General features: G+C 44.7%; 1 protein-coding gene across 5 annotated transcripts in view; it reads left to right on the forward strand.

The window, feature by feature from the left end:
* Positions 1–16,314, forward strand: part of arhgap46a (Rho GTPase activating protein 46a) — a 36,965-nt gene extending 20,651 nt beyond the window's left edge. For 3 of the 5 annotated variants that reach the window (XM_063911159.1, XM_063911161.1, XM_063911162.1), the window contains 8 exons: positions 4,457–5,897; positions 8,219–8,885; positions 9,109–9,201; positions 11,742–11,815; positions 12,636–12,835; positions 13,887–13,978; positions 14,061–14,230; positions 14,912–16,314. In XM_063911159.1, coding sequence (XP_063767229.1) covers positions 4,457–5,897; positions 8,219–8,885; positions 9,109–9,201; positions 11,742–11,815; positions 12,636–12,835; positions 13,887–13,978; positions 14,061–14,230; positions 14,912–15,106 — 2,932 coding nt within the window. In that variant the 3' untranslated portion in view covers positions 15,107–16,314. Of the gene's footprint in view, positions 1–3,421; positions 3,515–4,456; positions 5,898–8,218; positions 8,886–9,108; positions 9,202–11,741; positions 11,816–12,635; positions 12,836–13,886; positions 13,979–14,060; positions 14,231–14,911 lie in introns of those variants that run through there. The other 2 variants (XM_063911163.1, XM_063911160.1) reach the window with 2 other exon arrangements.
* Positions 16,315–18,013: the final 1,699 nt, after the last annotated feature.

An 18,013-nucleotide genomic window follows, 5' to 3' on the forward strand; every position in this document is an offset into this window, starting at 1 on the left:
GGCCTGTTCACAGACAGTTACGCAAGACTCTCTGTATTTTCTTGCCTCACTCTGGAGGTTATAGATGGCTCCTTCAGGTTCAGCCTCCTCCCTATCAACTCCCACCCCCTCAATTGCTATCGTTGAGGAGAGTGTGAACCAAGTTAAGTTCAAGGAATGGTGGGCTTAACTGTAGACAGACTTTAGGGAAAACTAAGGAAAAATACATTAAAATGAAATCTCCCCAAATGTGAAGTGTTCTCTCAGCCAACTAAAGACAGAACGTTAAAGTTTTGGTTTTAATTTCTGTTTCCGTGTTGGGGAATTTTTAGGAAACGGTACGTTTATTAATGTAGTATCTTTCAACACAAGGCAATTCAAAGTGCCTTACAAAAATGAAAAGCTTTCGGAGCGTTTAGGAATAGTGCAGGGGAAGCACATTAAAACAAGCTAATATAGAAAAAAGGTTTAAAATACTGGAGTAAAAGTTACAGTGCAGTATAAAATATGAATAGTTCAATTAAAAGCAGCGGCAAAAAGAAAAGTCTTCAGCCTGGATTTAAAAGTTGTAGTTTATTTCAGATTTTTGGAGCATAATAACTGAACGCAATGTTTAGTTCTGACTCTGAGGACAGAAAGCAGACACGTCCCAGACGACCTGATAATCTGGATGGTTCATAATGTAGCAGGAGATCAGAAATGTGTTTTGGCTCAAAATCATTCAGTGCTTTATTATTTTGAATAGCAAACGTTTTTTTAGAAAGCAAAAGTATAAAAAACACACAAAATAAACAAGTATCTCCATATCTGCTTGAGTTACGTTGAGTTGCGCCTGTCTATTCTCTCGTCTGACTCTGGAGGTTAAAGATGGCTTTTTCAGGTTCATCCTCCTCCCTATCAACTTTCTCTCCCACCTCCTCAATTGCTATCGTTCAGGAGAGGCGTCTCCGTGACGATGGCACAGCGATGCATTGTGTGAGGCCCCCCCCTCCCGCTCTGAATGAGCCCCGAGGAATGCCAACGTTCCCGCTCATTCCCTCGCTGCACTCTCCCACGACTAATCCCCCACCCCTTCTCATTTACACATGCTCACACCCTCCTCTCTTGTCTCTCTAACTCTGTTCTCCTTAACCCCTCCAATCCTCCCCCCTCCCCCACAGACCCCCACCCCCGTTGTATTGTAAGATAAGATAAGATCTACTTTATTGGTCCCAACTTGGGATCCGTCACAGCAGCATGTCAACAAGGCATTCCACACAATGTGAAAATGAAAATGAGTATGAAATAAACATAACAAATAAACAATAGAAAATAAAGCACAAATTACAAGTCAAATATATACATATTGGCCGGAAAAGATATACAGTATATCTGAAGAGTATCTGTCAAATATACACTATGAAGGGCCCATTTTTAACATTGAGTGTGTAATAAATAACATTCAATTAAATGAAATATATTGTGCCGTCTTCTTCTCTCTCTTGGTTCGGGGTTTATCCGAGGTTTACTGATATGCAAGTGTTGCTGTAGCTGTGTAATGGGATTAGAGGCTTTGGATGGAAATTGAAGACACTGTAAAGCTTTACTTGTTGGATGCAATGCAATCGCAGTGATCATCGCCACACCGAACTCCCTGCTGATACCCGGCGTAATGTGCCAGTGCGGAGGTGGGGGGAACATGTGAGACCTTTGCTGTGTCTGAGCGGGACAATGGTGTTCAGACAACAGAGACAAAGCCGGACAAAATCCCTCTCTCCCAACACTGAGCTGCACTTCTTCACAGGCCAGTGCTCAGTTTCAGTCCCTGAGGAGTATAGTGTTCGACGTGGCTGCTGAATGTATCTCTAGATATACAGGAGAAGTATCAAAAAAACAATGTCCTGTTATTTCGGACATAATGTTAAAGGAAGATATTCAATTTTGAATATATATTGGGAACCATGTTGTAAAGCTGTATAAGCTCCCTATAATTAAAATGTAGCCCGCTCTTCCGCCCTGGTGCAGTGTGTGAGCCTTACATTAGGCATTTCCTGTTTGCGTAGCATGCGGAGAAGCTTTCTCTACAACCTTCCGGAGGTCCTCCTCGGACAGGAAGTGCTGGTCACTACTATCTCAGGGTCAGCCCTCATAAAATGCGTCACCCACCCACCGAGAAAAGACAGCCCGATGTTTTTCTTCGACAGTTTTGACAACAGAGTTGGATTTGCTTGTGGATAATAGAAAGGGGAATTTGATTATTGTGGTTTTATGTGTGAGGTCCGCTGTGTTCTTTGGCCAAACCCAATCATAAGAGACGCCTTGATGTTCCACGTGTGAGCCGGTGCTGCCATAGCAAACCGGTGCTAAACGTTCAGCTGCTGAGGGTGGGAATGATGTAGTAGCATTTGTGCCACCTCCTACTGCTAGACAGTGAGAAAACATACACTGTTTCAAAGAGCACAAACAGTGGCTTCTCATGTTTACAGCTGTCACCTATCAAACCCCGCCCCCCCCACCTCGTAACCATTAGACACTTCCTTGTAACAACTAAACATTGGTGGTTTGAGGTGAATCCTATCCCTCTGAGCTGCTTGTCTTCACACGTGTCCGTCTGTGTTTGTTATCTGTTATTTAGGCAGTAAACTTTGGTGTCAGTGGGGTGGGGGCTGTTGGAGCGTTCCCAACAACAGTGTTTGTGGCAAACTGTCCTGATGCTGTGCCAGGGGGCTGAGATCCAGAGGTGGAAGAAGTACTCAGATCTTGTACTTAAGTAAAAGTAGAAGTACCTGAGTGTAGGAATACTCTGTTACAAGTAGAAGTATTGCATTCAAAATGTTACTCGAGGAAAAGTGCAAAAGTATTGGCATCAAAGACACTTTACACTCTACACTTAACATTGAACATTTGTATTATATTATATCACTATTTATAACTTCTGTATATTTCTTATTTTTATTAAGATTTTTATTTTGATCAATTACAAAGTTACTAAAGGTATTGAATAAATGTAGTGGAGTAAAAGCACATAATTTACCTCTGAGTTGTAGTAGGGTAGAAGTAGAAAAAAGCAAAACATTGAAATACTCAGGTAAATCACAAATACCTCAAAATAATTCTCAAGTACAGTACTTGAGTAAATCTACTTAGTTACTTCACACCACAACTGTCTGGATGGCGTATCTGTGGGACCGTTTGAAGATGAGAGCCTGTTTACATTCAAACTGCTGAAGTGGTGTGACTCACTGTATGGACGGGGGAGGCACAGGGAGAGAGAGAGACAGAGAGAGAGAATGGCCCGCAGTAGCGAGAAGGACTAAAGGAAGTTAGCCGTTAGCTCAAGGTCCTCTGGGGAATTGTTTCAGCATTGTTCCAGAGAGAGGGGGGGGGGGAGGGAGTCCGCCTCTTTCCTCCTCCCTCCTCGCTCTGTGTCCTCTCACTGCACAACTCACTACTAAAAGTCTCTCTGAAAAGGAAGCCTTTCAACACTTGCTCCGACTAGATCAGTGTTTGGATTTGGGACAGGAGGTGATCGGATTTGAACTCATTATTTACCCCAGTGAGTGTTAGGAAGAGGTCAGTTGGGGGGGGGGTGGGGGGGGGGGGGAGAGAAGGTAAGTCTTCTTTCCTGCCTTCAGACGTATTTACCTGTGACCCTGTGATTGAGATAAAGCATCTCCTGTGCTCGTGTATTCTGTGCTGCGTCACACTCCGACTTTGTCCATGTGCAATAATTCCCCGCTTTAGGCGCGTAGGTTAAAGGGGTCAAGTTTTCAGATCAGTCGAGGAATGAAAAGTACTGATTGCCGGGGAAGATTATGAGGGGACGAACCTTGTGGAGCGAAGCAGAGCAGGGCAGCGTGACCGGATTGATGGCAGATTGTTTTACGTTGGCTGGGATTAGCAGTGGGCCATTGGGTTTGAAGTTAGCCCAGCCGCTCAACCGAAAGGAGAAGAATTAACCTTTGGACCTGAGTGAAGATATTCTCAGCTGTAAACTACTGCAATCCCCGCTTCCCTCAGATCAGCCTCTCTTCATGTGGCCTACCGGTTTACTGCACAAATATTGACTCAGTGAGTCCGATGCCATGTGAGATTCAGACCAACATTTGCTACTTCAGACTCACAACCAGCCAGCCATCATCTTATATAACATTACCCTGTGTGTGTTCTCCAGAGCCAGGCCCACATGGGAGAAGTGTGAATGGATCTCAGTGAGATGTGTTGTATTTCTACACACACTGGAGGTATTGTCTCATGGGTTGGACAAGGCCGTTTTGACTTCCAGACTAAAAATGGAGTCAAGTCTTTGGAGGTCAGCGAAATGTTTGGAGAGGAATTTGTGGATTGCTGCTGAATTTCTCAGCCCGAATAGCAAATTACTTCATGCCGGTGAATGTAATGTGATGTAACAGCTTTTATACTTGAGTGTGTTTATTTAGACTTGATATATAGCTTCTTTGTAAAACAATTTTTTTCTTTTGCTCTCTTCCTTTCATAGTGATGCATCTCAAAGATGGCAGCCCGCCCCGGGTTCTAAGGCAGCCATGTTGGTGAAGGTGAACAGCATGAGCCGAAGCCAGCCAATCCCAGCCTTGCAGCAGCAGCAGCAGCTCCAGCACAGTTCACAAAGCAAGACCTTCACCCTGCACCCCTCTGGCAACAAGGCCCAGGCAGGACACATAAGCTCCCCCCAGGGATATAAAACCACCCCTTCTGGCAAAATGTCAGCTGACACTCGGCAGGCCCACCACCTGAGGAAGGCCAGCAATGGCAGCTTCTGTGTGGTGACGTCAGACAGTACCCATCCAAGTCCGCTCCTCCACAGGTCTCAGACCAGCACTCCCTGTCCCGCCTCGCCCCAGTATGGTTGCACTACTCCGATCTACGACGAGCCAGTGACAGAATGTCCCATATATGATGAACCTCCCACAGACATGGAGGTAGAGGGGGCCCACCTTTACAACGGGCAACATCTGTCTCGCCTGACGCCCACCCACAGCCTCCAGAAACCAAGACTCCTCCAGCACCCGGGTCCATCCCATCCCGGGTCCCGACACAGGAGGAACCCCTCCGCCTCTGACTACAGCCCAGCTGGTCTGGAGTGCATCAAGCACATGATCAACGTGGACCCCAAGCAGGGGCTCCTACCTGGCTCTCCTGTCCCCTCCCACCGCACCCCTTCCCCTCCCTCCAGGCAGGATCCTGTCTTGACCCCTCCTCCGCCTCACGCCCAACTCCAGGCCCACTCTTTGCCTCAGGCTCGAGGTCAGCTGAGGGACAGAGAACCAGGCACCCCGGGCCCCAGTACACTGGATAAGAAGCAAAGCTGGCGGGTCCTGGAGGCCACGGTGCAGCGCGCCATGGAGGCCCGACACAGCCGGCAGAGCAGCCAGGCCTCGCAGGACTTCCCCACCTCCACCCCCCAGACCACTGCGAACTATCAGGACTCTGGTTACTCCACCGGCCCCTCCCCGAGTTTGAGGCGTAAGAGCCGGAGGAGGATGGGAGCCGGCGGCGGGGCGGGAGGCAGGCCGGGGTCCGTAGGCAGCAGCGGGGAGCTGTGCGCCCTCAACGAGAAGCTCATGGCCGAGATGAGGGAGGTGGTGAGTCGCTCCAACACCATGAGGGAGGTGCGGGCGGGGCTGGACCCGGAGATCGGGGAGAGGGCTGTTGTGCCTCGGACGCGCTCCCCCGCCGACTCTCTCAGGTGGTACGGGGGAGTCGGAGGGGGGTCTTCGAGCAGATGCGACTCCCGAGAAGAGCTCAGCGGGGCCGCCCGGTCGCTGAACAGGGCGGGTAACCATGGCAACCCTGCGCTGACACCTCTGGAGATCCCAGGGAGGCAGAAGAGGACGTATGAGAAGGTGGACACTTTGGAGCTGAGCATCAACAGCCAGGCCAGCCTGTCCTCACCGGAGACCCCTGGACCCCCATCACAGGTAAGCCCCCTCCCCACTTTTACAAAAAAAAAGTTATTAGTAGTTAGTTATTGCAATGACTTTTTAAGTCCCTGGCTTGTGTGTGTGTGTGTGTGTGTGTGTGTGTGTGTGTGTGTGTGTGTGTGTGTGTGTGTGTGTGTGTGTGTGTGTGTGTGTGTGTGTGTGTGTGTGTGTGTGTGTGTGTGTGTGTGTGTGTGTGTGTGTGTGTGTGTGTGTGTGTGTGTGTGTGTGTGTGTGTGTCATCATTCGGTCTGACTCTATGAAAGGAGTCACTCCTGAAAAGGCTGGATTTATTCTGTCTAGTCCTCAAGGAGCTGTGAGGGAAAGAATAGGTGGATTGTATGTCTAAGAAAACATTTCTCGACTATTTACAAAACAGATTTAGTTTTATTTTTGACATGGCAGAGCACTAAAATAAAAAGGAACACGTGAATGAACCACAGTGAAGTGTTTTCTTGACGTCAAAGGCCCGACAAAACACATGATCCAAGATCAAAGACGAATATTTTTTAAAAGTTTTAAAGAAAAAAGAACATGAAACTTTTCTAAAAGTAGCAGCATGAGTCTCTAAATCACCTCTTGATACAGAATCACACCCCAGTCCTCCATACACTCCAACTGCACCTCTGCAAGTATGAAAATGAAATTGAGAAGCAGTGGGATAAAAACTGTAAAGGCTTATCTGTTTCATTGTGTGAGAACTACCTCTTACACTCCAGTTTGAAGTGTCTAAATGTCCCCTGGATATTAAGCAGTAGGAGGCCGGGCACTGCTGACTATAATGGCCACTGTCCCAGCATTACCTGTCATCTCTCACCCTCCTCCATCTGCTTCGCACGGCAGGTACTGTGTGCTCATATGCCAGCTCTGCTCGGGCATGCCAGGCCAGAGAGATTCAGGACATGGCTTCCCTCGGTCAGGAAGGAGGGCTGCTGCGGCCCATATGGCCCGGGCTCTGCGGGGAGATGAGGAGTGGGAAGAGGAAGTAGGCTGGTACTCCGGCGTATTGGTACCACTGTAGCTTAAGAAGCATGTTAGACAACAGCCAAGGAGCAGTGAGCGGGCCCCCTAAGTCTGTCCTGGAATGTTTTTCAGACCTGCTGTTATACCACTCACACACACTCACAGATTACGGCTTGCTGTGTACGAGCAGCTCCATATTTCCATATTTGAACATTCTGTTCTTTCTGAAAGACCTCATGAACTTGCTCGTTCAGAAGGATGCACTTAAAACGTCCATTTCCAAATAAAAATGAATGAATATTGCATGACTTCAAAGTTGAAAGTGCCTCATGCTCACTATAAGCATCCTGTGCCGGTGCAAGTGATCTGTAACGCAGTGTCATTTAAGGAAAGTAAAAGTTGTACATTCCCAGTCCCTAGTTCAATATGTGCTTTGTTGCATTTGATCTCCTGCAGTTGACCTCTATAACCCGTTTAAAAAGAACACATCAACTCCGAACCACCGTAATAAAACCTCTGCCAGAGCCAAGCCTCACATCTGCTCCATTTGATTGAGAAAGGCAAAATGTAAAGTCCAGCTTGTCTGAGCTCCATATTTCATCGGGGTCTCATTGAAAAGACTTGTTGATGCGTTTTATGTTCCATTAGTATATTCTGAGCTCTGATTCTGGCTCTGGTCTGCTGTTGTTCCTGGCTGTTTGCAGAGCATGTGTAGGGGCCTGGCTTTCATATTAAGGGAGTTAGAGGTCCTCCTCTCAGTCGTCAACTCCACCGCAGGGACCACAGGGAGGCCTAGAGCTGAGCTTTTGGTTTGATCCTGCTTTAGGACTGTAGGTCACCTGCTCCTGAAGCCAGGGTTCATTAGAGCTTTGGAAATTTCTTGCCCCGTTATTGTTTTCCAAGCCAGTTCAGATTTAACCGATGCGTCTTCCGCATCCACGTAGCTCTGCGCCTCATGGATGTGTAAAGAGAACGTGCCGTCCCTCAGTGAAGTATTATCACGTCTGCTCTAGCTTGGAAAAAATACAATATGGGCTTTGTACCCCTCCCCACGGTCCCTCTCTCTCACTTCCTGCCACTTGGAGACAACTTCACTGGGGGGGTGGACTGCATCTCCCACCTTTGGTAGCAGCTGTGGCAACTCCCATTCTAGTCAGTGCAAATTACATAAACTCAAAGACTGTACTTGTGTTCAAACGTGACAAACCAAAAAACAAGCGATTAGGCTGGGTATTGTTTTCTATATCTTCTTAAATCCATGTTGAATTCATATTTTGCCCTCGCCCACAGTACGCAGACGACCTCCTCTGTAGACCTCTTCTTCTCTAGCTCATGTTCCCTTCTTGTCCCCCCTGTAGACGAGCACCTTGGAGCTGCAGGCCCAGCTGGAGAGCAGGAAGAAAGGCATGGCGGACGGACGCACCGCCTCCCTGGGCCCTCATCGCCCCGCCAACCACAACCTCAGAGAAGGAAGTGACGGCGCAGGAGGACGATCTCAAGGATCCTCCTACCAGCTGTCCTACGCCACCCTGCGTCAGCCCCCCCCTCCTGATACGGGCATGGAAGACTGGGCTAGCAAGCACCTCAACATGCACACGCAGGGCCTGTTCAGACGCCGTGTCTCCATCGCTAACATGCTATCGTGGAACCGTGGATCCATCAAGAAGCCCATGTTGGTCACCAGCAACCGCGCCGTGAGAAAGGAGGCCTGCGAGATGTTCAAACTGCTGCAGGCCTACATGGGAGACCGGCCTTCGCGTCTGGACCGCCGCCACTGCGCCCTCCTCATCATCACCAAGTGCTGGGACATGCCCGGGCTGCGGGACGAGCTCTACGTGCAGCTGGTGAGGCAGACCACAGGAAACGCCACCCCCAGGAGCTTGGCGGCAGGGTGGGAGCTGATGGCTGTCAGCTTGGCGTTCTTCGCCCCATCGCCCAAGTTCCGCTGCTACCTGGAGGGCTACATCCAGAGACACACGGAGCCAACCAGCGACAAGAAATGTGAGTCTCAGACTGAGGAAGACGGTGGGTCACCTTTCTATTCTTTTCTGCACATCCCTTTGAAAGTTAAATTTAAATCACCTCTGTATTTCCCTCCCTTTCTCTTCTCGTTTTTGGAAGTGTAATTTTATCAGCATGATCATGGTAGAAAGAATAGGATTGTTGCTGATAATTCAATCTGTCAGTCTTTTGTAAAATCGAATTGTCCGTCAGAAATTTGACCTTTGCTGTCTTCTCTGTTACTTAGTGACTCAGTTCATACTGGACCAGCAGGAGCTGAAGCTGAAGAAGAATTCAAAGTCCAGAAAGAAGCGGAAACAGAACACGGATGACGAAGAAGGTAATTCAATTCATTCAAATATCACATTAAGAACATTGGCTTCCTGGTATTTCCTATTTGCAGACAGAACACAGTAGGCCGGGGAGCGACTCCCAGAGAGGTTTTTATACTCTCTTCAAAAGCTGTCCAGAGTCCGAGCCCTTACAAATCTAATATACCGCTCCCTGTAGACAGCTCTGAGTGGGATGGAAAATTCAGCAATGTGCAGTTTGTCAGATGAAGACATGCTGATGTTCTTGCAGAAACAATGAATGGGTTTCACAGAAAGTTGAGCTGAAAAAAATCAAATGTAGGACGAGAATGTTCTCCATGCACACAATGCAGCACAGTGTGAGTCATGTCAGCGGTCTCTCCTGCCACCCGCATGTCAGACATCCTTTAAAGGGGATACCTACTCATCGACGCTCATGAAAGCACCCCTCTCTGGTGATGATGTCACCGGAGATGAAACCAATCATCTCGCAGCAGCCCCACACACACATTGTACTCCAGTGACTCACGCTGACTAAGAGGTCGGAGGGAAAGCTTACTGAACATTTCTGACTAAGACTCAAGGACTTTTAAGACGGAGGAATCTTGATGAAAGCCAGAGAGAAAAACAAGTCCCACATGTACCAAAACAACATAATGAGAGCTGCTGTTCACCCGCTCGACGGAGGAGCCGGGTCAGTGTGTGTGACCGGAGTTATGAGCAGCTGTGAGCAGCATGTGGGAACCAAGGCCATACATTTCCTTTTTGTAGAATTTCAGTTTTAGAGAAAATGTAGCTACTTCAGTTTGTTTTTTGCTAGGCACAGGTATTAAGAAATAAAAAATGGTAGCAACAAATACATACAAAGTACATGGTTCAAGAACAGCCATCATTTTCAAATACTTTGAATTGGGAAAGTCCTCTTTTACTACCACAACTGCAGTCGGTTAACATCACACCAAAGCTGAATAGTTTGGGTGAAAGGCATTTTATTGACTCACATATTTAATTCATGTTCTTTTCAAAATTCCAGACCAACCAAGTCTGTCAATTTTGGTTTTTCAATCTCACGGAAGTTGCCGTCTCTTTTATGGAGTTAAAACTGAAATTCAATAACAGTTTATATTAAAAGGGCCCTCCTTTGTTGGTGTGGGGGTCCCTTTCCTGTAGTGTGTTATATAGGTTTTTGATTAAGTAAATGGTCAGCAAATGCTAAAATCACAAAGTTTCTCTCAAACAAAATTTGGTTTACCACAATTACAATGGTGGGAACTGGAGGCTTCTTTTCAGGCTGGACTTGGTCTGGGCTTTTTAAAAACTGACTTCTTTAGGCTCCGGGACTGGGGAAACTGTGTTTCAGCCAACGCTTGGGTTAGTGTCGACTCTCATAAACAAATGGAACTGAAGTCCTCCCCTCCACAAGAGCTCCTCTGTGTTTTTGTTGTCACATTCAGTTTCAGGGTATAGACAGGTGTCATGTCGCTCTCAGCCCGGTGCAGTTCACTCCTAATGAGCTCGTCTTCCTCCTGGGCTTCGGTTGCCAGGTTGTTGTTGTTTTCCTCCCATCAAACCTGATGTAAATATAAACCATGAGTAGTGTGTCAACCCTTTCCCGACTGCACTCTTGCTTTTCTGCAAATGTACAGCCTCTATGTTTGGAGCCTTGGGAAAAGTAGCCCCGTCTTTGCCAAGATCAAGAGCGAGTTATTGGTACGATCTCTCTAATTAGACATAATTATAGTCGAACTTGGTCAGATTAGCAGCAGTGGTGAGTGGGAGTCACCTGTTTGTCATAAATCTAGGGGGCTTTGGCTGTCAGCAACATGATGGAAAGTGTTTGTTGCTTTTTTGAAATCCTGTGGGTTCTTACATCTGGCCTCGGTTCAGGTAGAGGGATCATGGGAATGAGAATAAACCCCATGGGAGCTCAGTGTGTAGCGTAAACCGCAGCAAGGAAACATGGGGATGATTTTTTTCATGGGTGCGCATAACATGATCCAACAATTATAGTTTTTCTGGATGGTTGAGAGCTAGGTATGTACAGAATTTCTAACTCTATAGGTTTTACTGGAGCTCGAGAAAGACTTAGCCATGAAAGACTTAGTCAGTTCACACCCGAAACAGATCTGGGCCTACAGCAGGTTCTTAGTTAGCAGACTGTGTGTTTCTCATTCTCTTTGAAACTGTTTATGTCGGTGTAGGCTGGTGAATCACCTGAATGCTGGGTGTGCAGGCCGGATCCTGCCTCTTTTGTTCGACAGCAGTAAATCTTCCCTCAGCCTGACAGTGCAGCGCGCCGGCTCTAATCCCCATACGCCAGAATCCCACCAACATGTCTCTCACATTACCGCTGCCTGCCTCTCATACGCTGTTTGACATCTGTGGGAAAACACTGCGCGTCCTGTTTGTGGGAAAGAATTCAAATCATTTATTATTGTGTGTGTTCGGTAATGCCTGTTGCTTAAGGGTTTTACCTTGGCTCTTTACGAACAAAACAAGGCTGTGCGTGGTGTTTGTCTGGACTTTGGTACGCTGTTTCTGAGTCCTGTGTTTTTTTCATGTGTTGCAGGTCTGCCTATCAGCACATATGCCAAGTTCTGCTATCGGAAACTGCAGAAGGTGGCGATCACAGGGGGCAAAAAGGTAAGATTAAAAGAAAATCAGAATCAGAAATATGGCAATAGGATGTATCATTACAAAAATATTCACCTTTTTGTTTTAGTTGAACACAATACACAGAAGGTTTGAACAGACGTGTCACTAGGGAAAACAACGAATCATGCTAAAGCCCCACTTTTGTTTGATCAGAAAGAAGAGAAAAATGCATTAAAAAAGTACTAACTGATTAACTGTTAACTGCCTAGGGGGGTTGCTGTTAAGATACAAGACAGTCCCTGAGAAAGCATCACATAAAGCCAGAGGGAATTAAAATGACTATCGTTTAATGACATTTATGTAAACAACAACCCAGTATAAGCTCATTATTGAAAAAGTCACAGAAAAGGAATTTGAAAACAATTATAAATGTCACAGTTAGTTAAGGAAGGAAAAAACAATACCTAAAATACAATTTCATATTACAGAGAATTCTATTCTATGTAACATCCATATTATAAAATAAGAATATTGACCATACATACAACATTTACCGGCACAAAAGAGGAGAAATCACAGAAAAATGAATGTGGAAATAGGTAAACTACACACCTATATTAACAAGCAAAGAGCCCATCACTAGGTATGGTAACAACCACAAGGCGCTTCAGTTTTAAAAGTTGTGATCTGGCCTCTGACTCATCCTGGCTGCCGTCACACACACAGAGACATAATTACAGGTGCACTGATACTCACAGGTACAGACGTAAACACAGACACAGTCATGGCGGTGCAGCTGCAGACATTATTAGTATCATGGAGCAGTATCACAGCAGGTAGTAAATCTTCCCCTCCCCTATCTCCTCAGGGTCTACGTAAGCCCACCTTGGAGGAGATCGACCATAGTAGGCGGGCCATTGTCACTCCCTCCCTGTTCGGTAGCTCTCTGGAGGAGGTGATGGAGCGGCAGAGCGAGCTGTTCCCCGACAGGAAGCTGCCCTGGGTGCAGGTGCAGCTCTCCCAATATGTCCTGGCCCTGGGCGGGGCTCAGACGGAGGGAATCTTCAGGTGAGATACTGACCAATACAGTGGTGCAGTGATGACCTATTTAAAGCCGAGATAGACGTTAGCGTCACAAACGTTTCCTCGACTAAAATCAGTTAGATTTTTCCACTGGAATTGTAGTATTTTACAGGATATAAGATCGTTATACTTACTCAATTTGTTCAGTAGGGAAACTCTCCATGTTAGCAAGGAACCTTTTGTGATTTCTGAAGCGTAAGTGCAACCGACAGAAGTAAAAGCTATAGTAGGCCAACAAGGAACTACACCACAGTTACATGACTTTGCGCTAAGCTAAAATCAGACACGTGTTTGGCGTGATGATGTTTAGTAGTCTCATTTAGCCACTTCCTCCATTTTTAAGACATGTACAAGCTTCAGACTTTCACCAGTGGGGTGTTTACTGTAGAAGGTAGAACAAACATAAAAAACCCCTTCAGGCATCTAAACAAAAGCGGTCTCAGAGACCCGTTGACCTCGTGAGTAGAGAACAAGAAGTGGCTCACTGTGAACTGCTCTCTAACTTTTAGCAATCATTCCTCCACCACTCTATTACCTGCCTCGCCTTGAGCGCGGTACTTATGCACTCTATGTGCTTTCTCGTATGCAAAGAGCTATAAACAGAATGTGTGTGGTCTCATGTATCCACCCTGTGTACAGTACAACAGACAGTAGAACAAACACACTCCTGCTTTGGTCCGGAGAGCAGCACTGTTTAATTTGATACTTCATAATGTGTGTTTACATTAAGCCTATGAGTGCGTAGGAACTACAACCCTGTTTGTGTAGGGCTTTCTGCAGCAAATGTGAATCTGTAACATCTCCGTCTACACGGGGACTGACCTCAGCTGTGTGTTGTTGGGTCGTGTTATTCTGTGTTTTTTGGTTTTGTTCCAAAGAAGTCCTGCAAACAAAGGACAGAGTCTTTCCAGCCCCATTTGAATCCAATTGTCTGTGCATGAGTAATGGGTTTGCCACCGGGCATAGAGGATCTGTAGGGATGGAAGCAGGGCTCCCTCTTGTGGCCGCTGAGTGTAACATGGTGTTTTATTTTCAGAGTGCCTGGAGACATTGATGAAGTGAACGCGTTGAAGCTCCAGGTAGACCAGTGGAGGATCCCGGAGAACCTCTCTGACCCCAACGTTCCTGGTGAGGAATGATTCATTGTGTTTGTCTGTTTTTATGTGTCGGGTGTGATTATGAATACTAAAAGTCTGTTTGCCTCTTCAAGCCTCTCTGATGAAGCTGTGGTATCGGGAGCTGGAGGAGCCTCTCATCCCGATGAACTTCTACAAGCAGTGCGTGAATAACTGTGACGACCCTGTGGCGGCCATCGCTGTGGTTCAGTCTCTGCCTGAGCTCAACAGGCTGGTGCTCTGCTACTTCATCCACTTCCTGCAGGTAATGATGACACAGATGTATACATAATCCCAACCGGGGTCCATATTCTACTGACCCCATTGGGACAATATTTTCAAAGTTCTTCTAAATGAATGAGATTATTATCTAATAATTGTGAAAAGGTTGTCAGGGTGGAAAAACGTTTTGTATGTGAATAAAAAATAGTTTTTCTTTTTAATGAGACATTTGTCGGAATACAAGGATTATTATATAATCAGTTAAAGAAAATATGGTTAAAAAAAAGAAAGAATTAAAATGAACAACACGTAATTAAAAATGAATCACAGACAAATTATTATTATTGTTTTTATTTCTTGACACTTTTTTATGCTGTGTGGTTTAAAAAAATCTGATTTTCACAAAGTATTTTTTGCTAACCGAGTAAAGAACAATTTAAAACAATTTCTAAATAAATATTATATATATGTAATTGTTACTTGTTCATTTGTATTTGAACTTTTACATAATACATTCTCAGTGCTTGTTTCAAACTTGAATTATTGTACCTTCAAAAATGCATTGCCCTCTCCTACAGACAAGTAACAGTCAACTTCACAATTATTCAAAACAACAACCCAATTCAAACTAAACGTTATTTAAAAATGAATATATTTGAGCTTGTGGATAACCATTTGTGACTCACAAAATGCTTTCTCTCTACTCCTTCCTGATTCTCTGCAGGTTTTTGCTCAGCCATCAAACGTGGCGATAACAAAAATGGATGTGAACAACCTGGCCATGGTGATGGCCCCCAACTGCCTGCGTTGCCAGTCCGACGACCCGCGGATCATCTTCGAGAACACGCGCAAGGAGATGTCCTTCCTGAGGATGCTCATCGTGCATCTGGAAACCAGCTTCATCGAAGGAGTGGTGTAACCGCGGGACTCGCCTCAGGTGCTGAATCAGCATCTCCAGTTACACCTTCCATCATGCATAAACACTGTTTTCTGTTCAGACCACACTGGAAACTCTCGGGGGGGGGGGTGGGGGGGGACTACACCTCTGTTACACAAAAACAAATTCAAAACAACTCAAACTTTTGGACCCTGGTTCTCACACACATCACCTTAGGGCTCGCTGTTTTATTTTCATACTAAAATGTTTAACAGGGCTGCATGTGAAAACAGGTTTAACTTCCTCTGGGTAGTGAGGCTCTTGCAGTATTCACTTGCACAGCGAATCTAAAGACATTGTGGACTCATTCAAGTGTGTTAGTGTGTGTGTGTTTGTGTGTGTGTGTGTGTGTGTGTGTGTGTGTTATGGTCAGAGTGTGAACGAAAGACACAGCCTTCTTTCATCCTGTACAGAAAATGTTTAAATATAAAAAAAAGTAAAAGAACTCTTACAATGGTGTCTGATTAATAAGCTTTGTTTTGAGTAGTTGAACTGAAAGCTCCTCGTTTCACAAGAATAAGAAACGTTTCTGACCGAGTGCAGAAACTTCATTTCAAAGCACAAACTGGAAAGATGTGCAGAAAGCTCTTTCTAATACTTGGTGGAGATTTCTAAGGAAAAATAAATGTGCATTGATTTGAAAGTGGATTCAGACACCAGTGTTGTGATTACAGTTTATCATAGTGATGTGAGAGGTTGGTAATTCAACCAATAATACTCCTTTTCTAAGTCTTTCAATTGGAAGTGTGTTCTCTTTTGTTTGTGGTCTGTTGGTGTTTTGGCTCAGGTCTTATGATAAAAACGGGTGTTGACCTCACAGACTGCACATTTAATCTATCACAAACCCCGTGCTGAGAATGGCGTCTTGTTCTATGAGAATGTAGATTGAGCTTTTCGTGTCCCCTCTCAGGCTTTGCGATGTAAATAAATAATGCGTGTAAATAGTATTAACTCTCCCTAATTGTAATCTAATGATCCAGGTTAAGGGTGATGTAAAATATTGCAGTTAAAAAGCAATAAAAAGTGTTCTTTTTGTAATTAACTGTGCATTTTTCTGCTGTAACCGCCTGCCTTTTGAACATAGGACTGATTCAAACCACTTTCCATGTGTGTGCGTGTGTGTATATGTGTGTTTGCATATGTTATAATATGGAATGGCTGTCCATAAATAAAGGTTTGTTAAAATTGTACATTGGATGCCTTGTGTTTATGTTGGTATGTCGTACTTTGTTTTGATAGGGGTTTGCAGAGGGGAGACAGGAAATGAGGGGAGAGGAAACAAAGACCCCGGGCAGGAAGCTGCGACCTCCCCATCCTTGTCTTAAAATTTGTCTTCGCAAAACATTTGCCTTTTGTAAATAATTAAAGCTGACTTGCAGTATTTTGTTTTTTATATGTTTCAGGTGACATTTAATGAAATGTCAACAGTGTGTATTAACACCTCACGTGATCTTAATAAAGGGCTTAACTAATAGATTATTATATAATTGAGGGATTTCAATTGATTATTTAAGCAATAAAGGAGTGAAATCCCTTTAGATTCTCAAAATAACATTAGGTGAACGACTACATTTGGTTCTTTAAAAATCATCTAAACTTTTTGTTTGGTGAAAAGCTCAATAATTGAAGTATAAACATATATTTTATGGAGGCTGTGCATGGTGCAAGGGTTAAATATTCAACCACAAACATTTGAATCATTTATTTAACTTTTGAGGCACAAATTAAAGGGGTGTGTTTTTTCAGGACCTTTTAAGGGTATTTACTCCCGAAACCATTCATACAACCTCAATTGTTTACCTTAATCATCCACTTGTCTCAGTAAAACAATATATTACCATCATTATTAATAAGTTATTCAAATGAGTTTATGAGATATTTTATAGGCTGTGTCTGGTTTGTATTTTTCACTATTTTTGTTTTGTAGCTTTATTTAGCAGGGCTGACTTAGTATCCCTTAAGAGTAGAGGCAGATCCTCTTTGCATTTCTCAGAAACATTTTCAAAAGGGTAAACTGTTACACAATCGCTCAGAGGAAATAGGGACCCATTTGGCTGATCTGTTCAGTACAGCCATAGAGGGCGTCTCATGTCCGCTTTGGAAACACACACATTCAGCAGGCTTTTAGGTCTATTTGTCCAGATTTATGAGTGTTATTCCTTGTATCTGTTAGTGACTGTGAGGGTGAGAGGGTTTAGCAAACACACCATCCCCATTCTGTCACACAGCATGACCCTTACTCCTCCAATATGTACATATTCAACTGTTTGCCCTTTTATGCACCTCACTGGTCACTGCTCCTGATACCAGGATGTACCTGTCTGCCCCCTGGTGAAAAGGGGTAACCATGACAGCAGAGTAAAAGGATCTCTGGCCTTGAACAAATTAAAGAAACAACAAAATAAACCAAATATGGCAGCCTCTTTCAAAAAGCACATTCAGTGACAGAGATCATGAATATAGATGTTTTTATTTTCAAATCACAGTAACAACATCAGCCTTACTTTGGCCCCTTTACTGTGTTTATATGATGTTTCAGTGTTTAAGTTAAATGTATCATGAGACTTTCATAGTCATTACAATGCTACAGTGTCACATATCATGCTTATTATAACAGTAGAGATATCCATAAACACTTGTACCAGCAGTCAGGTAGATGAATAAGGAGGTAGAAAGATAAACATACATAAACTATGGTTTATTGCTATGTGTATGAATATAATCTTCATGTATCAGATAAAGACATGCATGCCGTCCTAAAAAGGTGGATACACTTAAACCCACCCACTAATGTACTGAGTATTATGTAGCTTTGGCACCCTAAATAAACTCTTTTAAAAAACAACAGTTCCTATGGATGGCCGGTGGGTGGAGCTGTGCAACCAGTAC

Source organism: Eleginops maclovinus, chromosome 20 (genome assembly GCF_036324505.1).
Source record: "Eleginops maclovinus isolate JMC-PN-2008 ecotype Puerto Natales chromosome 20, JC_Emac_rtc_rv5, whole genome shotgun sequence".
Lineage (NCBI taxonomy): Eukaryota > Metazoa > Chordata > Actinopteri > Perciformes > Eleginopidae > Eleginops > Eleginops maclovinus.